At 45.8% G+C, this 26,499-nt stretch overlaps 1 protein-coding gene across 9 annotated transcripts in view; it reads right to left on the reverse strand.

Annotated features, from left to right (window-relative positions):
- Positions 1 to 2,744: 2,744 nt before the first annotated feature.
- OTOL1 (otolin 1) overlaps positions 2,745 to 26,499 on the reverse strand; it is a 102,906-nt gene continuing 79,151 nt past the window's right edge. For all 9 annotated transcript variants that reach the window (XM_029616413.1, XM_029616416.1, XM_029616411.1 and 6 more), the window contains 4 exons: positions 18,429 to 18,794; positions 15,561 to 15,650; positions 7,320 to 7,391; positions 2,745 to 4,125 (listed from right to left, as the gene is read on the reverse strand). In XM_029616413.1, the coding sequence (XP_029472273.1) occupies positions 3,227 to 4,125; positions 7,320 to 7,391; positions 15,561 to 15,650; positions 18,429 to 18,794 (1,427 nt within the window). In that variant the 3' untranslated portion in view covers positions 2,745 to 3,226. The remainder of the gene's footprint in view (positions 4,126 to 7,319; positions 7,392 to 15,560; positions 15,651 to 18,428; positions 18,795 to 26,499) is intronic.

A 26,499-nucleotide genomic window follows, 5' to 3' on the forward strand; every position in this document is an offset into this window, starting at 1 on the left:
AGATTGTCATGGATTAGTGTGGGTCAGGGATGGAAGGAGTTTGCATACAAACTTTCTCTCTCTCTCTCTCTTATCCACACAGGCTCTCACATACATATACATACACACACATGCAGATTCTCTCTCACACACCCACACACTCTGACTGGCTCTTTGGCACTCACTCACATACACAGGCACTTTCTCACTCTCACACGTGCTCTCTTTCTCAGTTACATGCATACATACTCTCAATCACACACATGTGCCCTTTCGCACACACACCTGGTCTCACATACACAAACATTGATTCTCTGACACTCACACACAGATCTCTCTCACACATGCTGTTTCTCAGTTACACACACAGACATGCTGACTCAGATACATGCAGACACACACACATGCTCTAAATCATACACATGAACATGGTCTTTCATTCACTAACTCACTCACCCTTCCCGTCTATAAAGCACATATGGCAGCAGCAGGAGCCTCCTCTTTCAGTCCCCATAGCCCATGGAATGCTTCCACTTTTTTTTTGGCCCATGGGGGCTGTTAATGCTCTACCTCCAGCTCCTATCTGGGTGCAGCCCCACTGCTCTCTTCTGATCTTGACTGCACAAGGGGGGGGGGAGGGGAATGACAGCTACTCCTCTTCCTGACCACGTGGAGGGTGCAACTGCTGGTCCTCCTTCTGACCGTGTGAGGCCCCCGCTCCTTTTCTTAACTGTGGTGAGGCTTGGCTGATCACATTGCAGGCTGGCTCCTAGGCCTCCTGCTCCTCACTGCTGCCAGATCAACGATGCGATGTGCTATTCTTCCACTTCTAACGGAGAAGGTGTTTCCTCTTTCCCATTCATGGGACTCCTATACCACTTGCTCTTATGGGCCCCAGCATGAGTGGGAAGGAAATGATTCTGTCCCCATACCACCCCCCCCAAAACGGTGATGATCTAGGCAGCCACCAAGTCTCTCCAGTGCTTCCATCAGCCCTGGTTTCAGGAGAGGGTTCCAGTTCATCTTTTAGGACTACAGAGATCTGCACACCTGCAAGCAGGTATCAAATACGAGAGAGCTCAGTGAAGGACCCATCTCCAGAGATCCTCAGAGCCAGTGGGTAGTAGAGGAAAAGATTTGCAGTGACTGTAACATTTGTAATGTGTGCTGTCTTTTGTTTTGCTGTATGGATTGCATGATTATTTTTTTGGGGGGGGGGGGGAGGGGCATGTTGCTGATTTTTTTTTTCACCTGCATTAGTTATTCCAATGAAGGATTTATTTTTGAACCGCACCAGACTGGGTAGCAGTGTGTTATTCTTACTGGAAAGTATCAGAAGACCTTGCAACAGCCCATGGGCTAAGCCTGAAAGGAGAGCAAGATCTGGGAGTGATCATGTCTGATGATTTCAAATTGGCCAAACATGTGGATAGGGCAATGGCAAAAGCCAGAAAGATGCGTGGCTGTATAGGGAGAGGAATGGTCCAGAGAAAAAGGAGGTGATATTGCCCCTCATTTGGAATAAGGAGTTCAATTCTGGAGACCATATCTTCAAAAGAATATAGACTGGAGTTGGTCCAGAAGGTGGCTATTAAAATGGTCAGCAGTTTTCGTTCTAAAGCATAAGGGGACAGACATAAATATTTAAACATGTATACCCTAAATCAATAGCTCTCAATCCAGTGCTCAGGGAATGCCTGGCCAGACTAGTTTTCAGGATATTCACAAAGAATATGCATGAGAAAGATGTGCATGCACTGCCTCCGTTGTATGCAAATATATCCCATGTATATTCATTGTGGATGTCCTGGAAACCTGACTGGTCAGATAGTCCCTGAGGACTGGGTTGAGAACCACTGCCCTAGAAGAAAGGCAGAATAGAGGAGATATCACAGAGACATTTAAACACCTCCAAGGTTTCTAGCTAAAGGAGGTGGGACTCTTTCAAATGATGAGGGACAAGGATGAGGGTAAAAGGGGGTAGACACAGGAGAAATCTAAGAACAAATTTATTTACAGAAAGGGTGGAACAGCCTCCCCATGGAGATGGTGCAGACAAGAACAATATCTGAATTAAGAAAGCATGGGACAGGCACAGGGAATCTCTGAGGGAGTAGTAGAGTTGTAAAGATGAATAGTTGGTGTAAATGGGCAACCTAAATAGGCCACAAGGTCTTGTTCTGCCATCATGTTTCTATGTTTCTATAATGGCAAGCTATGAAGTGCATTTGAGACACTTGTCCACTTCTTGGGAAGGAAAATGGATACTTTGAGTTTTGTAAACTTTACCACTTTTGTAAACTTTACAACTTCTGCTTTAACAAGGCACTTAATTTTACATTTTCACTTGCCAGACCACCGGGCAACTCTGGTTTCCAGGATATCAGCCGTGAACATGTATAAGATGGAGTTCCATGCACTGCCTCCATTGTATTCAAATATATCATATGCATGTTAATCTGTGGTTATCCTGAACATCAGACTAGCAAGGACCAGGTTCTAGTACATTTTTCCCACCAAAAGCAGATAGCTGTGGATGCAAAGTATGTGTGCCAGATGGAAAGAAATGTTAGCCCTATCCATCAGGTCCCCATCAGTTTAACTTCCTGTATTTTTCTTTTTATTTTGTATAAAAAATATGGAATCAAATTTCTGCTTCTTGACCTTTGGCCTTTTATGATGATGCAATCAGCCTTTACTTTGTTCAAAATACATTCTTAGGTGTTTTAGTGAAAAAATTGTATAAATCAAACATAAAACAAGTAAGCAATGTAAATATACTTTTATTGTCAAATATTTCAAAGATGTTCAACAATTTCCACAGCAGATTAAGTACAGTCTGGTGACTTGCTGGCCACTATTATACATAATTCAAATAAAACTTTTCTTTTACATTTCACTAAACATATTTTCACATCTGTGGTTTCAGCTACAAAGTGTTTATATTTTTTTAGTCTATACAAGTTCTTTTAAAGAAACAGATACTTTCCATGTGCATTTATCATAATTATTTTCCAACATCTCAAAATTGGTGATTCAGTAGAGGAACAGACAATTTAAAATCAATGAACTTATGTGTGGTTAAATATAACTGATCCATTACAAATATTGTAAATATTTTTTATTTTTTTTTAAATGTACAATATACTTTATTTGAGTGACATATTTTTTTCATTATTTGCCCTTAAAGCTAGAGAAATATAGGATAGTTTTCAATTTGTTTTCATGGCATGGTTCTTAACATATTTTATAGTAAAGTCTCGGTGTCCTCGTCTGGATACAGAAGGTAACCTGTAAATATACTGTCATCTTCACTGCTAACATAGATCCCATTCCAGTCCCTGGCCACCTCTAGCCAAACTTGATCACCAGCACTTAATTTCATGATGACCATGGATGATGCCTGGTCTATCTCTTGGCTATAGAGTGTTTCACGGCTCTTAACTTGCTTTTTATTTTGGACAACAAGACTTATTCGAGCAGGCCGACCTCTCACTGTCACATGAAAGGCAAAGACATAAGCTCCTGGAATGGTGCAGTTAAATTTCCCCGATAAAGGGCTGTAATCTTCTTGTTCATTGTAAAAAATCCTATCAAATTTGACTGGAGCATTTGGCGGTGGAAATGGCTTGGACAAGCCAACGCTAAAAGCCGATCTTTCCGTCTTTGAGTTCTCGCCTTTGGAGCCTTTCTGGCCTCTCGCACCTTTTTTCCCAGGCAACCCCCGAGCCCCTTTGCTGCCAGGATTGCCCTTTGGTCCAAGGAGTCCCATGATACCAATGGGCCCAGTATCCCCTTTTTCACCTCTCAAGCCTGTCTCGCCATTGACTCCAGGGACTCCATCTATGCCATTCATGCCATTCTCTCCAGAGTCTCCTTTGCACCCTTTTTCACCCTTTATTCCCCGATCCCCAAAACTTCCTATTTCTCCTTTTTCCCCTATCTCTCCACAGGTTCCTTTTTCACCTGAATCCCCTCTGTCACCCTTGTCTCCTTTTTCACCATCTAGGCCTCCGAAGCCCTGGTCTCCCTTATCACCTCTATCTCCTTTAGTACCATTCTCACAGATATCACCTTTTGATCCTTTTTGTCCCTTTAAGCCTGGAAGACCAAGGTTCCCGTTGTCCCCTTTAGTGCCAACTTCACCTGAAAGACATAAACAGTAATGTTATTAATTCCATATGAACAATACGCATGCCTGGTCATTTTGGTTTGGTCTTTCTTGACTTAAATAGCACAGCATGCGCTAGAATGCAAATGTCACATTTGCTATGCAAGTGGGAGGAGTCTGGGCAGAGTTAATAGTAGTGAGCGGCTCCTAACGTCAAATGCAACGCACAGCAACGCGAGTTTTAACGCCAGAAATAACTGCGCCTTTTTTCTGTGCATTGTGCCCACATTAGCTGTGCATTACCGGGGAAAAGGTTTTTATCAGGTAGAGAGCACATTTTACAAATCAACTCCTCTTGTACCTTTCATCAATTCAAACGGCAGAAAATCTTCGGTGATGTCAACTTTGCTGTTCGTACCTCCTACTGTGTATGTAAAACTGCCACCCAAACCTACCCCACCCCCCCAAATCCCACACCCTTTCTTTCTCTCGATAAAAACCTTTTCCACAGTGGATTAATCCTCCGTGTGAAGCGCAGGTGCGATAACTTTATCGCTCCTTGTGGAAATTACCTATGCGATATGGGAGCAGGGTAATTACCTATATAGCATTTTGATAAATCTAGGGGTTAGTTTGCTACCTATCTTTGTGTTGAGTTTCCCTTTGAAAAATTACCTTGCTGGTCACTGGGGTATGAAAATGAGCTGTGGAGTTTGAAATTTGCTCCTTATAAGCAATAGTGCCAATGGCAGTGAGCATAAGCATTAAATAGGTTCTCAGTTGCCCATGTAGATAATTAAATGGTCAGAGCAGATGGTGAGGGTATTTTAAGGTAAACTAAGGAAAATTAATGAGGCTCACTGCCAAGGGAAATATCACTATTAGAACATAGAATAAAAAAATACTTTTTATTAAAATGTTAATTTGAATATTCATTTTTATTGTTACTTTCTTTTATTGACCTATTGCAACAAACTGGCTTTACCTGTCTCAATGCCTGCTGAAATTGGTCACCAAGTGACTGGAGCAAATATTCCATATGCCAAATTCCATTACTGTCCAGTGCTTTAATTAAGCACCATTTAATATTAACATCTCCAACCAGACATAACATTTCTTATCACTGGAATTAATTAAACATCCCATCCTTACATTTATGTTTCAAACTTCATGGAATATTTATAGATAGAAAAAAAACTTTCTTTTAGAGCAAAAGACAATTGCCAGGTATCTCTTGAGCGTGGAGACCTTTACATGGCACAATCAACTTGGAGAGTGCTTGTTAATCTTCAGAGTTGGGATCCTATGTTTTGGGATGCCTAAATTGTATTTCTTTTTTCTATTCATGCTTCTTAAAGGCCATTGAAGAGATTTATCTTCTTAAATTTGTTTTGCTTAATGCTGGAGTTCTGGGATGATTGAAGTTCTGAGATGACTGAAATGTGGGTTAAATGATTGTAGTTGTTTTTAGGTTTTCTGTTTTGCTTCCAATTATGAAGAAAATGTAATAAGATGAAATTCAGACCACAATTTCTTAATGCATGTGCTAAAAAGTAAAAATAATTTAAGTTCTTATGCAGTAACAATGGTATGCAATGCATTGGAAGTCAAAAAAAATATGCACAGAAAACATGCTTACTGTGCATAAAATATGATTTACATGCATAAATATGTTTTATACAGACAGCATATTTTGTGCATACAAATAGTGTTTTCTGCACATAAAGCATGAAGTATATGCACAAAACAATTGGGTCTTGATTTTCAAAAGCATTTACATGCTTAAAATTGGGTTTTACATGTGTAAATGCACTTTACTTGTATAAGTGACTTTTGAAAATTGCTACAATATAAGCCATTGGATTGTCCATAGGTTTTACCTGCATAAAGTGCACTTATGAAGGTAAATGGCTTTTAAAAATTGCTACAATAGTATATTAAATTTACACGCATGGCTCATTTGAAAATTCACCTAATTGCATGCATAGAATAAAATCTGTGCACATAGGGGCAGATTTTAAAAGCCCTACGCACGTAAATCCAGCTGGATTTACGTGCGTAGGGAAGATATGTGCACCAAGCCTATTTTGCATAGGCCGGGCGACGCGCGCAAGCCCCGGGATGCGCATATGTCCCGGGGCTTTGTGAAAGGGGTAGGGCAGGGGCCGGACCGAGGCCTCCAGCAAAGCGACTGTGCCGGGGGATCGCACACCGGCACTCAGCCGGCGCGCGCAACCTATACCCGCCCGGAGGTAGGCGCAACTTCTAAAATAAAGGTCGGGGGGTTAGGTAGGGGAAGGGAGGGGGAAGGTGGGGGGGGGAGGAAAGTTCCCTCTGAGGCCGTTCCGATTTCGGAGCGGCCTCGGAGGGAACAGGAAAAGCCATTGGGACTCCCTTAGGGCTCGGCGCGTGCAAGGTGCACAAATGTGCACCTTGCACGCGCCGACCCCGGATTTTATAACATGTGCGTGCATGTTATAAAATCGGGCGTAGATTTGTGCGTGCCAGGTTGCGCGTACAAATCTACGCCCGTGCGTTGGTCTTAAAATCCGGCCCATAGGATTTTCTCTGTGCATAAAATATGTTTTTTGCGCACAAAATTTGAATTGTGCACAAATTGTGTTTTATGCTTAAAATTTAAATTAGAGCAGTGCTTCTCATTCCAGTCCTCGGGCCACACCTAGCCAATCAGGTTTTCAGGATATCCACGATGACTATGCATGAAGGCGGTTTGCATACAATGGAAGCAGTTCATACAGATCTATCTCATGCACAGTCATCGTGGATATCCTGAAACCCTGACTGGCTAGGTGTGCCCCGAGGAGTGGGATGAGAAGCACTGCAGAGGATCTCCACACCATGACCTCCGGGTTCAACCCCCATAAACCACGATTATCCCTAGTAACTTTACGCCAGCTCTGACCAGAAGTTAAATTTCCAGCATTAAGAAAGCATGTTCTAAGCCTATGTACTTCTCTCCATCGGGGAAAAATAGCTAATGCTTTCGTTAACATGGTACTTAAATGGAGAAGTGCACAGTTTAACACAGGTCTGGGCTCCTATTTTTCGCACGCTGAATTCCTTGCTGCATCGAGTATTATCACATGCTTATTCACTGTGGATATCCTGAAATGCAGGCCTGTTTGCGGCTCTTGAGGCCTGTCCACCCCTGAATTAGAGAGAAGCAAAGAAAGAGAAAGAAAAAGCCGGTTTGGTGCATCTTGCATACCTTGCTCACCAGGCTTCCCTGGAAAACCTGGAATCCCATTTGTTCCTTGTTCGCCGTGTTCCCCTTTCTCTCCTAAAGGATTGTAAATTAGTTTTATAACTTGTAGTATCATATTTACGGCACAACATATTGCATGCTTTAATACACGTCTGTAACTCCTAGTAGTAGCTCTGTTTCAAATCTGACAAGTTGAAAAAGTCACACATTGTATAAAATAGGGGCACATTTGTTAAGGTTGCCAAATGACTTCAGATACATCAGACAAGGTTGCTCGAGTCCTGGATTTACCCTATTGCATGCAGGGACTTGTAGTTCTAGTTTCCCTATTGCATTCCCTAAATAAAAGTAAGATTACATGTCCTTGCAAATCTTTCTTTTTTTTTTTTTATTTCATTTACATACCACATTTTATAATGCTTCAAAGCTGACTGCATTCAGGTACTGTTGGTATTTCCCTAGTGGACTTACAAGGTAACTTTGTATCTGTGGTAATAGAGGTTGAAGTGACTTGCCCGCGGTGCGTCAACAGGACTTGAACACTGGGTTCCCTGGTTCACAGCCTGCTCTACTCTTCCACTTCAAATATGGAACACATTGATAAAACCTAACATTTGGATTGCAGATGGGTCTCTAAATGGTCCAAGCTGAACCAAACTTGTGATTCACCCATGACATTCAGCGCGCAGCCATTGTACAATGCTCGTGCCGCTGAGTCATGTGTGTGGGCAGACAAACCGATTGTCAGCAAACATGACAAATGTGTCTAAAATTGGATGAAAACAAGCCTCCATCTATGGAAAATCGGACTGCAAAACATAACTAAGATCTGACCAGTTCTTGTGTTGCTTGTGTTCAAGATACAATAGCTGGGGGAAATCAGCAACTGCTCTTACAGGGTGATCCAGTACCGAGCGGTAGGAAGAGCTGCGTTAGTGCCTATGGCACCCGCGGTTACCGCCCGCACAATGCAGCTCACCTACCGCTCGATCCTGAAGCCTAATTATATGTAAATGTAAGCCGCGTCCGAAAAGCCTTAGGCCCGCGCAACCCAGGATACTGGATAGAGCGCCTATACAGGATCCTGGGTGCGCGGGCCTAAGGCTTCACGCCACGCTGGTATCTGTCATTTCAAATGTCATTTGAAATGACAGATACCAGGAAGTCTGGTCCGATCGGATGCAAAAATAAGTTGCTTCGCCGCTGTCATCTCTCTCCCCTCCTCCCGAAGCAGGCCTTGCTCCGGGAGGTGGAGAGAGAGATGACAGTGGCGAAGCAACTTACTTTTCCATCTGATCTGACCCGACAGCGCTTCTCCCCCCCCTCCCGGAGCAAGGCCTGCTTCGGGAGGAGGGGAGAGAGATGACAGCGGCGAAGCTTTCCCCCAGCCCGGACCCGACCCGGACCCCCGACCCGGACCCGACCTGACCACTGTCAGTCTGTTCTCCCTCCTCCCGGAGCAAGGCTGCTTTCGCGCCCTGCTCCGGGAGGGGGGAGAAGAGGTGACAGCGGCGAAGCAAAAAAAAAAAGGGGAGCAAATTTTGTTTTTTTTCAAAAGCGACTTACTTTTGGGATCTGTCAAGATCCCAAAAGTAAGTCGCTTTTGGACGCCGGCAAAACTTATCTTTTTTGCAGCCATCAGCCATCAGCAGGAACACGATCTGGCTCCCGTAGCTCCTCCCAACAAGATGGCCGCCTGCACGGGGAAAGCGTACAATTGGCCACTGAAGACGTGACGTCACGACATCACGTCTTGAGCGGCCAATTGCACGCTTTCCCCGTGCAGGCGGCCATCTTTGTCTTCATCGGGAGGAGCTACGATCGCATGTGTTCCTGATGATGGCTTCAGAAAAGTAAGTTGCTTCATCGTTGCTAGTGTCCCCCCTCCTCCCGGAGCAAGGCGGCTTTTCGCGCCCTGCTCCGAGAGGAGGGGGGACACTGAAAAGTCGCTTCGCCGCTGTCTTCGTCGTTGCTTCGCCGCTGTCAGTGTCCCCCCTCCTCTCGGAGCAAGGCGGCTTTTCGCGCCCTGCTCCGAGAGGAGGGGGGACACTGAAATGTCGCTTCGCCGCTTTCTTCGCCGTTGCTTCGCCGCTGTCAGTGTCCCCCCTCCTCCCGGAGCAAGGCAGCTTTTCGCGCCCTGCTCCGAGAGGAGGGGGGACACTGAAATGTCGCTTTGCCGTTGCAGTCTCCGTGGCAGCCCCAGTCCGGACATCGGAGGGGGGCTGCAACGTTTTTTACGCTTTTTTTTTTTTTTTTTTGGCTTCGGGAGCAGGGGAGAGGACTGGGGCTGCCACGGAGACCGGCACCCATGATCGCGGCCGGGGCAGGCGAGCGGGGGCTGGGGGAAAGCTTTCCACCTACCCTTACCCATGCCTCTACCGCCTGGGTCAGGGTAGGCGGTAAGTTTGCAGGTTAAACGCGCGACAAAACAGCAGGGAAAGGTAGCGTTAGTCGGGGCGCGGGTTACGGGATGCTAGGTGAATAGCTAATTCGCTCGTTTGCATGCAACATCGCGCTAATTCGCTCGTTTGCATGCAATATGCATGCCGCAGGCGGAAGGGGTTGCCCAGGGAATTTAGGACGCGGTAGGAGTAGGTTAAAGGGGATTCGGGATTGCAGGAAGGGCTAACGCGGCCGAAAACGAAGTTAAAAACGGCTTAGGAGCAGGGTAAACGCGGCCGCACTTTACAGGATAGGCCTGTTAGTGATTTGATTATCTGATTCTTGTCAATTTCATTTGAAGTGCAGAATGTGTGTTTAACACATTAATCAACCAGTGGTAATACCTAACGACAGCAAAATGCCGCTCTTCTGAGCTCAACAGGAGACCTAGTCAAACGTTTCTACAATGCCATAGAAAATAAATTATTGATTTCATTTTAAAACCATATTGATTTGAAGAAATGTTGTGCTTGGGCCAGCTCAGCGGCAGTACTGGCATGGCTGTGAGGAAGACCCAGGTTGAATTCCTGAACCCAGTCTGTGCTCCATGGGCGGGCCAGAGCAGGGGATGCTGCAAAAGCAGAGCTCACAGCCCCTGGAAGGGGGGGGGGGGGGAGGGGGAGAGGGGGTGGAAAAGAGTCTCATCCATCGCTCAGTGGGGACTCTTAGTGGCTGTCAGTAGTGTTTCCCTTTCCATTATTGGCCCAAAACTTTGGAACTCATTACCTCATTTCCTCACCAATCAAGAAAACTTAAAATCCTTCAAAAAAGACCTAAAATCCTGGCTACTCAGCCAATCTTTTAAAGACTACACTTATTGTGGATCCATCAGGTCCAGAGGACGCATATAAAGAGCAGGTAGTAAAATACTGCACGGAGCGGCAGTAGCCACAGAGGCATTCACGGAGCGGGATGCCAGTGGCCAGTGGTAGGTGTCCACCTTCATGGAGCGGAAGGATGTAGGGCTGTCATCTCCCAATTAAATAAAAAACAAAAACAAAAAACAAAACAGGGATGGGATCCATCAGGTCTAGAGGACACATATAAAGAGCAGGTAGTAAAATACTGCACGGAGCGGCAGTAGCCACAGAGGCATTCACGGAGCGGGATGCCAGTGGCCAGTGGTAGGTGTCCATATAAAGAGCAGGTAGTAAAATACTGCACAGAGCGGCAGTAGCCACAGAGGCATTCACGGAGCGGGATGCCAGTGGCCAGTGGTAGGTGTCCACCTTCACGGAGCGGAAGGATGGAGGGCTGTCATCTCCCAATTAAATAAATAATAAAAAAACCCAGGGATGGGATCCATCAGTTCTAGAGGACGCATATAAAGAGCAGGTAGTAAAACACTGCATGGAGCGGCAGTAGCCACAGAGGCATTAACGGAGCGGGATGCCAGTGGCCGGTGGTAGGTGTCCACCTTCACAGAGTAGAAGGATGAAGGGCATCCATCTCCCAATTAAAAAAAGAAAAGAAAAAAAGAAAAAAAAACAGGGGTGGGTTCATGGGCTTATAGGTATTACCAATTATTAGGCTTTTCAATATTTGATGATAGTTAATGTGACTTTCAAGGCATTCTTCACTTTCGGTGCATGTCCGGCATGACTCCTTGCTTCAATGACAGGGGAAAAGAAAAACTGATACTTCACACATTTCCAGCATTGCCCTCTGCTTCATGGCAGAGAGCTATGCTGCCGCTTACCCAACTAATCAAACTTAATATTTCACTTGGAAGCAGCTCCAGCACTGCTCTCTACATTAATGGTGGGGGTGAAAAGGGAATTAGAACATAAGGTTACTAAGAGCCAAGAGAAACAGTTAAGTATGAGAACAAATGTGTGAAGCTTGCTGGGCAGACTGGATGGACCGGTTGGTCTTCTTCTGCCGTCATTTCTATGTTTCTATGTTTCTATAATGAACTTATAGTATATTAACATAGCCTGCTATCTTTCAATATCTCCTTCAATCAATCTCCCTGTTTCATGACGCAGATGTCCTCTGTGTTCAATGTTCCCAGATATCTCTGTTCACCTACTCAGGGTTTCCACCCTGTGTTATCCTGTTATACTCATTCTCCTTGTTATGTCTTTGCTCATTATTGTTAATTTTTTGATATTTTTAAATTTCAAACATCGTTCAATGTAACACGTTGTTCTGTATGTAAACCGGAGTGAAGGCAACTCTGCTATACCTCGGTATATAAAAAATGCTAAATAAATAAATAAAAATAAACTGGAACCTGTCCAAGGGCTATCACCGCAATGTCTGGGCTGGATGTGTTATAAACCTGGCGACCATCCCTGGGTAGCTGCCCGTGAAGACTCAGAGCTGCATAGCCCAGTGGAAGCAGGTTATGATTGAGCAAGAAGCACAAAGGGGCAGAAGAACACTGCCAGGCCCAAAAAAATAATAATAATGTGCTTTTATTTGTCATTATTTGTTTCCATTTTACAATAGCAAAATATGGCCTTCATGATGGTCTCCGCCCCCTCAGCACCATAACTGCTCTAATCTTCTCCCCATAAGGTTAACACGACCAGCCCATGGATTTTGAGAACAATTGCAGTGCCGGTATTTTTTTATTTTTATTTTTTTAGCTAGGGGAGCGCTCAGAGGAATTTGCTCGCATGGCACCATGCAGCCTTCATGTCGGGTGTTGCTGACCCCCTGCACCAGAGTCACGTGAAAGTGCTTGACAGGAAATGGAAGTCAAGTGTAAAGGTCACAGTAGGCAATCGCACAGAAGCGAGCACCCGTTAAAAGGAATCCTGCCAAGAAATCAATGTTTCTGGAATCGGACTCTCATAGCCCTCAGTACCTTTAATTCAAAAGAAACAGACCATAAAGCAGGATGGAAAATAAGCTGTGGGAAAACAGCAAGGAACTGAGAGAACTATAAGCGGTGCTGTGAAAGTGGCTTGTTACTGCGTACAGCCAGAAAATGTTTTATCTCAGAAAAATTAATGGATCCCTCTATCAGCCTAGTGCAGTGCAGCCCGGGAGCAGCATTAGTTAGCAGCGTGCTATGCCAGGCTCAATATTTTAGCATCAGAAGAAGGCAGCATCCACATCCAGCGCTAACAGAATGACGCTGTGAGCTATTCAGGTGCATTCTTAAGGTGAATCAGCAGAAGCCGGTGCCCTAAAACAGTGAAAAAGTCAGTATTGAAAGTACAGGTGAAAGGTGGTCTGAAGCGTAACCAAATGCATGAAGTCAGACAGTGAGGACATTTTATGCTGGCTTGTTATTAATACTCAGTAATTGCTAAACTAGTGATATGTGGCAGTGTTACGGTGGCCACGTGTAAGGCAGTCTGACTATGGAAACTCGGCCATGTGCAGCATATCAGGTATCCCTGTACTAACCAGCCCAAAGTGAAAAGGCCCGGTAGACGAATTCCTATCCCCTAACAAACAGAAATATGGTCTCCAGGTTTCCCTGTAATGCGCACACTTCATCCCCACCCCCGCAAACTGATATTGAACCTCCAAACCTAGAACCATTCCCCTTCTCCCCCAGCCGAAATCAGGCCTTGGCCTTACAAAACCCCACCTCCCCTGAGATTCTCAATTACTTTGACGAAAGCCCCCCCCCCCCCCCACCCCTAAGTCTTGGCTGGCAGAAAAGAAACAGCTTCCCTCCTTCCTGCTTTGGCGCCAAATCTAAAACGGAGTTACTCATTCTGACTTACGTGCTTGGCACAAATGGGTGAAAGTGTCACCGGTATTACTTTGAATGTCGTCCCACAGCTGGCAAGAAGCAAATTGGCTCCATCCTGTCAGCAAAGAACTGAAGGCACAGACCAAATCGCTAATGCAATGTTAACAAGGCAAAAAACAACAAGGGGACAACCTTGTTAACATTGCATTAGCGATTTGGTCTGCGGATTTTTGAACCCTAAGCTATAATTCTCAGTTTGGAACATAAACAACTGAATATCGGGACTAACACACTTCGTTCTTTGAAGCAGTGTAGTCTTCTATATGACTAAGGATTGATTTTGTTACTTTTTTATTACATGAAAGATTGTTTATGTAGTTATATAACCATCTGAAGCAACATGAGCCCCTGATGCAGCCTTGATTGGAGAAACTCGGCCGGAGTCGGGCTTTAAGAAAATGCCATACTGGGTCAGACCAAGGGTCCATCAAGCCCAGCATCCTGTTTCCAACAGTGGCCAATCCAGGCCATAGGAACCTGGCAAGTACCCAAAAACTAAGTCTATTCCATGTAACCATTGCTAGTAATAGCAGTGGCTATTCTCTAAGTGAACTTAATTAATACCAGGTAATGGATTTTCTCCTCCAAGAACTTATCCAATCCCTTTTTAAACACAGCTATACAAATTGCACTAACCACGTCCTCTGGCAACAAATTCCAGAGTTTAATTGTCCGTTGAGTGAAAAAGAACTTTCTCCGATTAGTTTTAAATGTGCTTTAGAAAATAAATGTGCTTTAGAAAATAAAATTCAACAATAAAATCCTTCCACGACATAAGGTTGTCCCCTTGTTGTTTTTTGCCTTGTTTATGCACTTCATACATAGGTGTGAGCTAAATGCTCATTAACACACGCTTAATGTGGGCGTTAGCACTCACACCTGTTAGTACAAAAGCCCCATAGTCTACCTAAGGTGAAAGATGTTTTCTGTTGGCAAATCCTTATAAAAGCAGGACAAATTATCTTCCCCTAGTTTCTTATGGTAATAAACGAAGGTGGTGGAAACTTGGGCCTGTGAAAGGCTAAGAGGAGACAGCAGTTTTGGCTCAGTCAGAGTCAGGAGGAGGTGGAAACAGCTTTGGATCATTGGGATTGAGAAGTGGCAAAAGCAGTTTTGCTTTTCCACAGCCACAGCCTAACCACAGTCCCTCTAACTGAAAACCTTGCTCATAGTGACAGGTGTGGAACATCTCAAGGTCCCTGCCAGGTTCTTATGGCCTGGATTGGCCACTGTTGGAAACAGGATGCTGGGCTTGATGGACCCTTGGTCTGACCCAGCATGGCAAGTTCTTATGTTCTTATGTTCCTACAGCAATGGGTCAGTCGGTCTCCCTTCAATCAGTTTATTAATCTCAAGGAAAAGTGTGCACATTTTATTCCAACTGTCCTTACATTGATTGGTATCACTTAACAATCGTCAAAGGAATGACGGCATAGAAGACAAGAACATTAGTCATAACCAGCAGCCAATGTATCTTAAACTATAAATGAACCCTTCTTATAACAAGATAAGCATGTCATAAAGTCTGCTAGTGTAGGTAACCACAGCATATCCTGCATCAGGACAGACAGCAAAGCATCTGTCGCAAATGTATCCATTCCTTTATAACATGAACTGCCCACATTTGTCATATATATACTTAGGGCTTAATTTACTAAGGCTTTTTTCTTTCACCATAGACACAGAATGGGAAAAAAATCCTTAGTAAATCAGGCCCTTAGTGTTAATTCTGCTGTGAATGTTGTTTAATACCCAGTATAATCAGATGGATAAATTTACAGTTCAAGTTAAATTAGTGCGCTAACATTTTCTAAAAACGTTTGAGAGTGCCCGTCTTCCAATGCATTTAGATTAGCAATAGAGTATATCAGCAACTGGTAAAGAAACGTGGCACACCAATTTTACGTGGCATTTAAAACAGTTCAGCCTGTACTTTGCAAGAGGAAACACATGGCAATGCTACCCCTGAGTCATGTACATCTAAAAAGAATTATCTGTCAGAGAAGCATGCATGCTGTTAGAAATGTTCCCTGACATTTTCTTTTTGGCCTATGAAAGCTGTAGAAATGAAAGCACATGCATACCCTTATCTCCTCTGTAGCCTTTCAGGCCTTGTGGACCAGTAGCACCTACTAAACCAGGCGGGCCAATATCTCCCACTTCTCCTTTAGGACCTGGACATTTTAGAATTTAAAAAAAAAAAAGGACAATCAGCTGCCATTCAGAAAATGACCGAAGAAAGCATGCAATTTCTGGTCCATAAATACGAATTTAAAAACATTATTCCATAGATGTGACTGTGCGATGTGATAGGTTCATTGGACGGCACACAACCTTTCAAGTATTAAAGAGTAGAATATTGCATGTCATTCAACTATCATCACTGCCTGAGATTCGTACCCTTCGTTTTCATAGCAAGACACTGGTTCATGTAGGCCGACACTGTAAGCAACACTATAGATTCTGATTCATTTTAATACGGGAAAAAAAATCTCTTTATCATTTGACCTGTGCCAATAAAACAGAAAGATATCAAAATGCTTTCTTTTACTTACTTTTATTAGAGCCTTTCAAAGCCTTTTATATGCATAAAACTCAGCTTTATGTATGTAAATGTCCAGCGAGCATAAATGTATGCATATATCCCGGTTTTGTGTGTCCTTTTTACACAAACTGGGAGTAGGCATTCCAGAGAGTGGACCCGGGGCAGGGCTATGACTTGCACACATACTTTTCTATTTTTGAAAGTATGTCTGTACGTTACCAAGCACCAGTTACGACCTGCATGAAACAGGTGTAAATTTGGGCATAGACAATTCTGCGTGAAGCCAGTCAATTTTATGAATATAGTCAGTAGATAAAAAATAATGGTCTTTTGCTGTCTATTTCCTTGTCCGTGAACACGTTTTAAAATTGTTATACGTTTTTGTAAATTATATAAAATATCACAATATGTCACTGATAAAAGACATTCACCTAATGCACAACCTCTAATATAAACGTACAAGTTGAGTAGATATGAGACCTCTCTGGTTTATAGTCCTGCTCACTGTGAGATATCTGGCACGGTTCTATTCTATTGACAATTGTCTTTTCCACTGATGTGGAATACGAGGAGATTGAACATGTAAATAATGTAAATTAAAACTCAAGATCTCAGAGACTTCAGCACTAGTTCCATTGCCTCTATGGTCATTAAAAAACCCATTGTGTTTTTGCTATGGGGGGTACATTTTTATTCCAGAAGATTAACTCAAAAAGCACACTAGACTATTTTCAGGACTGTCTTAATTCTTTGTCTAAACTCTAGTCCAAAACTGTGTGAATTAAATGTGTAATAAAAATGAGATGAAACTGGGTTACAACAGACATGAAATGTTCTAGGCCCTGAATAAATAGTCTAGTTTATTCTACTGAATGTAGTTTCCTTTCCTGTTCTTCATTAAGGTGCTTTACTGCCTTTGCTCACAAGATATTTTCCTACATCTATTTCAAGAGTAATATAAAATTATTAAATATATTAACTTTTTGGTTTGTATTTCAGACAGATATTTGGAGAGATTTTTAGGATGTGCATGGGGCTTTCAAGCCCCCGGGTATGCAGGTAACTTTTCAAAGGCCAACTCCCTGTGGATTTTGCCTTTCAAAGTTCAGGCCCATGGGAAAAGAGGATGCCTTGTACCCAGGTACTGTGGACCTGCCCTATAGCCTTCTTTCAAACGGGCTCCACTCCCATTTGCTTCATTTGAGCTGCAAAAGGATTTCTAGGAATCAAGGCTCAACAAAGAAGTTGGAGGTGATCTCTATGTATCCAAGCGGATCCACTCAGCAACCATGATTCTTTGCAAAAGGCTTCCAGAAAACCATGGGTGCATGCACTGGCCACATGGTCGTGTGCACACAAAAAGGGTTGAATTAGCACACACCTGAAAGCTTTTCCAAATATCAAAATATTCAAAAAATTTCAATTTTTGTAGATCTTTAATGAAATTTATAGCCTGTTCCCTTGTTGACGACTTTAGCGTTTAACTACCATGCAATTACTGAAGTATTTAACAAGAAACGTCAATGCTTCTTTTTTCAAAAGTGTTTCTTCCTAGTCTATGAAAGAAACAACTTTGAAAGCGGGGTCAGATTCACCGCAGATTAACTAATCTTGCCTGATGAACCAGCGGTAATGGCATGGCTTTCCTTGTTAAACTCATCTTTATCCTGTGCTTGAAATGCAGGAAATAATTTCAGTGAGGTTAAGTTAATTTAGGGATGTAAATATGGAAGCAAAAAAGGATTTACTTGTATAGTGAAAAACATTTCATGTAAGAACTTGACATCCCCCCTAAAATCCCTCTGCTTGTACTTCCTTTATCAAAGAGAGTCTGTCTTTCTGACCTATTTAATACAATACAAATGAGCACAAATTAAAAATGTTCATATATTTTGAAAATGTAAATGACATTTAAATTATGGCAAAAAAAAAAAATCATGCCATAGAAACTTTAGCTTCGTGTTAACATATAATATCAAATGCTAAAAAATACGTGATCACGGTTTTAGGAGTAGCATTCCTTTTTTGCATGATCTGGGTTTCCGGGCATTTCTAGCAATGGAGGATCCACATTCTTGCATGCATGGGTTTCACTGGTTTTCATGCTCCAGAGCAGCAGTTCCCCAACTTAGTCCTTGCGGATCCCAATCCAGTCGGGTTTTCAGGATTTCTGCAATGAATGTGCATGAAAATCCTTTTGAATACAACGGCGGCAACGCATGCAAATAGATCTCATGCATATTAATTGCGGTGGCAGCCCTGAAAACCTGACCGGGTCACAGCCCTCGAGGACAGTGTTTGGGGGGTCCCCCCTGCTTTTAGATGCTGGAGCTTTTCGCCCTTTTGAAATCCCAGAATGTAACGGGGACATTAGGAAGCATGCCCTGTCCTAGTAAATCTTAAATACCTGGCAATCCATTCTCCCCGGCGTCTCCTTTTTGCCCCGCGCCCAGGGAGCAGCAGTCACAGCAGTTGAAAAAGAAATCACTCGTCTCCAGGGTAAAATTTTCAAATGGAAAAAGCGTTGTGGCTGTCTTGAAAGCCGGATTAGCCGTAGATAGCTCGGTGGTGGTTTCACTCGTTTCTAATATGTCAGTGAAGCCGGTCTCATCGGTGGGAGGGACAACGGTGGCCTCCAAATCGTTTACGAGCTCGTAATCTACGGACTTCTTGGTGTACTTTGTTGGCTGAGTAGTTTTTGCCTCCATGTGGGCAATGGCAACAGTACAAACGAAGGTGACGGTGAGCCTAGAAATAAGTCCCATGTTTGTATCTGTAAGAGAAGATTTACGCAATAACAATCTTTGTACAAGATACATGTAAACTGTATTTAATGTTACGAGCTACATGGAATGTTCAATGTGATTGGCTGGAACCCAGCGCATCGCTGTTAGAAATGTCACTTTATACCCATTAGACTGCACAGAATATTTATATTTCTGCTTCTTTAAAAAAAAAAAAAAAAGGAAAGAAAAAATTATGAACTAATAGTAGCACAATCTTGAAGCAAATAAATGTGGTATTATCTGAGATTATCATCTCTGCCTGAGGGAGTATTAACAAACAAATCCCCTGTCCATCAGGAGATTAATAATAAAGTAATAATAGCAATAAGAATAAAAAATAGTAATAAAGCTCATCTAAGCATGGATCATAATGTGATTTACAACAAAAACACATGAGAAATATAGTTATCTGTACGGGCATAAAGTCAGGTTGCCCAATTAATTTTAATGTCTGATCTGCATAAAAGCCTCTGAAGGGGAGGGGGAATGAGAAAAATATGCATTTCATTATTACCCAATTACAGTTGAGATGATAAAATGGCCATTCGCGATGTCACGTAGAGACATGAATTTTCAAAACTTTATGCACGTAAAAATGAGCATATATGCACATACGTAGCCTCTACTCGAGTTTTCTGTATTTTCTAAAAGTCAAAATTACAGGTGTATTTTCACTTTTATGTCCACAAATACATGCATAAATAAGGGACATTCTAGAAGCATTCCAGGGCGGGGCCAACATTTTCAAGTGTAAGTTTGCTGTTTTTAAAGACACAGATGTACATTTGCAACTTACGCATGTATTTTTACATCTGGCATAAGTGATATTAAATATATTTATTGTGTAGTACTGAGTGGGTGGGAGGTCTGGGAGAACTGGGGGTGCAGTTCAGGCTGAATAATCAGGAAGGTCTCGATGACCTGAAGAAGGACTGGATGAACTGGTGGACTAATTGGTAAAGTAGCCAATTCAATTAACATGCGGATGTTTTTAAATTGTCCGACTTACCTACGACTCACTTGCATGAGTTAGTCCTGTTCTACTTTGACATGTAAAACATACACATGTATAACTGTAAAACAGGTAGGAAAAGTAGTGCATTCAATGCCTTAATGTATGTGGTTTCAATGCATTGCATGTATTCGTACATAAGCCTACATCCGCATGTATGCTGCGGGAAAGAGATACACATATGTTATAAAACACATGTATATCATATGTATGGGTTATAAATACTTGCGTATATCTGTTCGCAGCCATATACACATGTATATGCCACTGTACTTATTTTTTAGAAAGTTATCCTCAGCGTGTCAGAGAGAATGTAGAATCAGAACTCATGAGTACCAGGAGATCGCTTGACTTCCAGTGTTTCATGTAATCTTTTTTTTTAATTTTTCATTGACTGTTACAATTCCCAGTCCCAAAAGGCCCGTCCTCACCTCTCAGTGCCCAACTTGGGCCTCGGTCCGTCTCGTCCTGGCGGTACCCACTGGACCCCGTCGCAGCCCTACCACTTCCCAGCTCCCCAGCTCGGCTCCTGCCGGCCCCTCAGCAACTCCGTGGCGGAGGGATGCCACCACTTCGACTTCAGCGTGGGCCACCTCCCAGCTGCGGCAAGGGAGCGACGCCACGCCGCCTCATACAGTCCTGGCACCTAGGCACATGCACGCGCTGCTGACCCAGATTTAAAGTGGCCGCAGCGGGAAACCTTCCCCCGGCCCCTAGTGATGACGTCGCATACCCCGGGTATTTAAGGCAAGCCCTGACACTCAGAGCTTGCCTTGTCAATGGGTCTCCTCGCTCTCGCTTGCTTGAGTTCCTGAAGTTGCTGTTCCAGTTCTCCTGTTCCTGCTGCCTGTTTCGGACCTTGAACCAGACCTGACCTCACTTACCGCTGCCTGCCTCTGACCTTGGATTGGACCTGACCTCGCTCACTGCTGCCTGCCTCTGACCTCAGACCAGACCTGACCTCGCTCACCGCTGCCTGCCTCTGACCTTGGACTGGGCCTGACCTTGCTTGCTGCTACCTGCCTCTGATCTCCTGGACCAATTCCAGCTATGCTCTCCACTTAGCCTGGCCTACTGGGCTGGATCAGTGTCGTCATTGGCATTAGGCCTTCAGCCTCTCTCTCTCCAAATTGCCACTGTGCTCTCTCGTCTACTTCCTGGGATCATCCACGCAGAGGCCCACCTAAGACCAGCTGGCCCTAGTACCCAAGGGCTCAACCTGCGGGGAACATGGGCTGGTAGTGGCTAAGCTCCAGCTGGCCTCTGCTCCCCATCCAGCCTCACCACCTGACGATGTAGACCTGTGAGGGTTTCCCCTGCAGGTGGCACCAACGCCACCTCGGGCCAAGGGTCCACGGATGCAACAGGTTGCCAAGGCCATGGACCCAGCTGAGGCATCTGCCTTACAGGCTATTCCAGGCCTGGCACTCAAGATCCAGCAAGAACAGCAGTAACTTGAGGCTCTGGCATCTTCCATTGAGCGGCTCAATGCTTGTCTTGACTCCAGTCATGGTCTCACTGTGCCACCCATGGCTCCCAGCCTCCTGGTGCAGCCATCTCCTCAGAAGTCTCACCTTTCACTGCAAGCCCCGCCTTGCTTCAACGGTGACTCCGCACAGTGCAAAGGGTTCATTAACCAATGCTACATGCACGTCACACTCCAATCTGCAGCTTTCCCAGACTCCATGACAAAGACTACATTTATCCTCTCACGACTTAAGGGTAGGGCCCTATCTTGGGCCTCACCACTCTGGGAGTGCTCTGACACCCTCCTCCAAGAACTGCCTCGCTTCATCACCGAATTCTGGAAAACCTTCGATGATGCGGGGCAGGACCACGAATGCCAGCTACGATCTTCTGCATCTCCGCCAGGGTTGATGACCTCTACGCGACTGTGTGATAGAGTTCCATACACTGGCCTCTGAGCTGACTTGGCAAGAGGACTTCAGTTGCCCCATCTTTCTGGATGGGCTATCCGACCCACTAAAAGATGAATCACCGCCCGCGAGTTGCCCGACTCCCTGGAGGGGCTGATCGACCTAGCTGGTCATACTGATCATCAGGCCCAAGAACGCAGCCGTGAGCTGCAGCCCACCCGTCGGTCTTCTTCTAAAACATCTCCACTGGGCTTCACCAGGGAAAGACCCCTACCTGGGAACTTCTAAACCTCAGACTACCGAAGAGCCCATGCAGCTGGGCCAAGGCAAGTTATCTCCTGAAGAGCATCTTCGCAGGAGGCAGTCGGGGCTCTGTCTATATTGGGGGGCCGAAGGGCATCATCTGACCAAATGCCCAGTCCGTCCGGGAAACTCCCCGGCCTAGGGCCAGCAAGGGCCCTGACCCTAGGCACAGCCAATCTGGCCCTTCAGCTGTCACTTCCGGCCAAGCTTTCTTGCAGTTCCTGCTCCTCTCCTATGTTAGCCCTGGTTGACTCTGGGGCTGGTGGGAACTTCCTGTGGGAAAACCTTGCGCATCACCTACAAATCTCCATCAGGATGCTCGCGGTACCCCTGTCCATCATCTCTATACCTGGCGACCCTCTGCCAGGGAGGATAACCCTGGTCATGGTACCCGTCCAACTGCAGATCGATGCCCTTCACCACGAAGAGATTAAGTTTTGAACTCTGGAAAAGTTCATTCACACGATGGTCCTGGGTCTGCAGTGGCTCCAATGCCACTCTCCCCAATTCGACTGGGCCACCTTGCAGCTTTCTGAGTGGGGTCCTCATTGCCGAGAATCCTGTATGCAGCCTGTCGCTCCTGTGGAGGGTTCTCGGTCTCTTTCCCTTGCCACTGCAACCCCTGGGATACCTGCACCTTACTCTGACTACACCGACGTCTTCTCCAAACAAAAGGCTGACATTCTATCACCCTTGCGGAAATTCGACTGCGTCATTGAGCTCCTGCCTGGGACCTCGCCCACTCGGGGTTGGGTCTATTCACTTTCCATCCCCAAGACCTGGGTAATGTAGGACTACACCAAGGCCCCTCTCATCACCCGCAGGGGCAGGTTTTTTCTTCGTGACTAAGAAAGATGGATCCCTGCACCCCTGTATCAATTACAGGGGTCTTAATGCCATCACCCGCAAAGACAAATAACCACTACCCCTAATCAACAAGCTCTTTGATTATCTGCAAGGGGCCACCATCTTCTCCAAACCTGATTTACAGGGCGCCTACAATCTGGTCCGTATCCGGCCCACAGATGTCTGGAAGACCACCTTCAATACTCGACACGGGTATTACGAGTATCTTGTAATGCCCTTCAGTCTTTGCAGTGCCCCAGTGGTCTTCCAACGAATGATGAATGAAATATTCTGGGACTTGCTCTACTCCAAAGTGCTAGTCTACCTGAACGACATCCTGATCTATTCCCGGGACTTGCAGATGTACCACGAGGATGTACGCCAGGTTCTTCAACGTCTCTGGGACCATCACCTATACGCCAAACTGGACAAATGCAGTTTTTGAAAAGCCGAGCCTCCCCTTCCTGGGCTATATAGTGTCCAGGGAAAGCTTCACAATGGATCCCGACAAGCTTCAGTCCATCTAAGATTGGTCTCTCTGGCCTGTGCGCACTCCAATGCTTCCTGGAGTTCGCCAACTACTACTGCCAGTTCATTGCTCACTACTCAGTCATTGAGGCGCCTCTCACAGCCCTCACCAAGAAGGGCGTGGAACCAAACAGCTGGACTCCAGAGGCCATCTCAGCCTTTCTGACACTCAAAGAGGCCTTTTTTAAAAGACCTTGTCTGCATCACCCGGACCCCAACCGAAAGTTCTTCGTTGAGGTAGATGCCTCCTCGGAGGCAGTTGGCGCCGTCCTCAGCCAGTGCTCTCCCAAGGGCAAACTTCATCCATGCTCATTTAATTCCCACAAGTTCTCTTCCACTGAAAACAATTACGAAGTCAGCGATCGCGAGTTGCTTGCCATCAAGCTGGCCCTGGAAGAATGGCGTCCCTGGCTCAAGGGAGCGCAACACCAGTTCGTTGTCTATACCGAACACAAGAACCTCGAGCACTAGAGATGTGAATCGTGTGATCGATCATCTTAACGATCGATTTTGGCTGGGGGGGGAGGGAATCGGATCGTCGCGGTTTTGTTTTTTTTTAAATCGTGTAAATCGTAAATCGGGGGAGGGCGGGAAAACCAGCACACTAAAACAACCGTAAAACCCACGCACCCGTGACCCGAGAGTGGAAGATCACACCGGGACACACACCCCCCCCCCCCCACTGGACCCCAAGTAATTTAAGACATTTGGGGGGGGTTCGGGAGGGTGGGGGATTTATTTTAAAGGGTCGGGGTGGGTTTTAGTGTGCCGGTTTTCCCGCCCTCCCCCTTTCCCTCCCCCTTTCCCTCCCCCTTCCCCCGATTTACGATTTTTGACGATAAATCGGGAGAATTCCTATTGTATATCACCTCTAACGATTTTTGACGATTTAAAATATATCGGACGATATTTTAAATCGTCAAAAAACGATTCATATCCCTATCGAGCACTTGAAGCAGGCCCAGCGCCTCAACGCCAGGCAAGCCCGCTGGTCGCTCTTCTTCTCCCGCTTCGACTTTGAGCTCAGATACAACCCTGGAGAAAAGAATCTACTAGCAGACGCCCTCTCATGATCTTTTGAGTCAGTAGACGCACCTGACACTCCTCAGCATATCATTGACCCCCGCTCATATCCACCTGCTCGCCTCCACTCCATTTGCCGTGGGGAAAATGGTAGTTCCCAGCCAACTCCATGAAAAGGTCCTCCAATGGGCCCACGACTCCCGACTCGCCGGGCACCCCGGGCGGGTCCGCACCTTAAACCTGCTGTAGCGGTATTATTGGTGGCACAACATGATCCATGATGCCCCTGCCTATGTGTACCCAACAAAACCTGCCCATGGGCCATCCTTGGGAGCTCCTTCAACCCTTACCGGCCCCAGAAGCCCCATGGGTTCATGTATCCATGGACTTCGTGGTGGATCTCCCTAAGTCAGACAGCCATACCATGATCTGGATGATTATGGACCGTTTTTCAAAGATGGCCCACCTCATTCCTCTGCCTGCCTTGCCTTCCACTCCCAAACTGGCTCAGCTCTTCTTCATCCATGTCTTCAGGCTACATGGTCTGTCCAAGTACATCACCTCTGACTGTGGACCCCAGTTTGTAGCCCGGTACAGGCAAGCCCTGTGTCAAAAGTTCGGGGTCAAGTTGTGTCTCATCACCACTTACTATCCTCAAGCAAATGGGCAGGTGGAGTGCACTAATCGCTCCCTGAAGACCTTCTTGAGGGCCTACTTCAGCAAGTGACAGGACAATTGGGCGCAGCTGCTACCCTGAGCGGAATGTTTGCATAATTCCCAAGTCTGCGAATCCATTGGAGCCTCTCTGTTCTCCATCATTTACGGCTCTCAGCCAAAGCCTCCACTGCCCATACAACTATCTGTCTCCTCTCCTGTGGCCCAAGCCACTGCCCAAGCTCTACATGCGGTCTAGGTCTGTACGACCAAGATGCTTCAGGAGGGCGCCAACCACACCAAGAAGACCACGGACGCTCAACGCAGACCAGCACCTGTCTTCCTCCCGGGAGATAAAGTGTGGCTGAGCACATGCCACATTCGCCTGAAATTGCCGTCGCAACACATGGCCCCCAAATTCATTGGACCATTCTCGGTTGCCAGATGCCAGTCACCTACCAGCTCCGTCTTCTGCACGCTTTGCGCATCCACAACACATTCCACGTTTCTCTACTCAAACCGCTGATCCTTTCGTGGCCATCTCGCAAACCTCCTGAACCTCTGCCGCAGTCCTCTGAACCAGATCCTACCTACCAGGTGCATGAAGTACTCGATGACAGGAAGAAGCGATGAAGGTGGGAGTACCTTCTTTCCTGGGAGGGTTATGGCCCCGAAGAGAATTTGTGGGAGCCAGTCTCCAACAATCTGGATACACACTTCACACCAGGAAGCACAGACCCCCCCAGGTGGGGCCGTAAGGGGGGGGGGGGTACTGTTACAATTCCCGGTCCTAAAAGGCCCGTCCTCACCTCTCGGCACCCCACTCGGACCTCGGTTCTCCATGGTGGAGGGATGCTGCTGCCTCGACCTCTGCCTAGGCCACCTCCCAGCTGCGGCAAGGGAGCGACACTATGCTGCCTCATCTGGTCCCGGTCCCTAGGCACGCATGCCACTGACCCAGATTTAAAGGTGCCGTGGCGGGAAACTTTCCTGTGGCCTCTAGTGATGATGTTGCATACCCCGGGTATTCAAGGCAAGCCCTGACACTCAGAGCTTGCCTTGGCAATGGGTCTTCTCGCTCTCGCTTTCTGAAGTTGCTGTTCCAGTTCTCCTGTTCCCAGACCTGGACCAGACCTGACCTCACTCCCCGTTGCCTGCTTCTGACCTTGGACTGGACCTGACCTCGCTCACTGCTGCCTGCCTCTGACCTTGGACTGGACCTCGCTTGCTGCTGCCTGCCTCTGATATCCTGGACCAATTCTGACTATGCTCTTCACTTAGCCTGGCCTACTGGGCTGGATCAGTGCCGCCCTTGGCATCAGGCCTCAGGCCTCTCTCTCTCCAGAATGCCACCGTGTTCTCTCGCCTACTTCCTGGGATCATCCACGCAGAGGCCCACCTAAGATCAGCCGGCCCCAATACCCAAGGGCTCAACCTGCGGGGAATGCG

This window comes from Rhinatrema bivittatum, chromosome 9 (genome assembly GCF_901001135.1).
Source record: "Rhinatrema bivittatum chromosome 9, aRhiBiv1.1, whole genome shotgun sequence".
Taxonomy (NCBI): Eukaryota; Metazoa; Chordata; class Amphibia; order Gymnophiona; family Rhinatrematidae; genus Rhinatrema; species Rhinatrema bivittatum.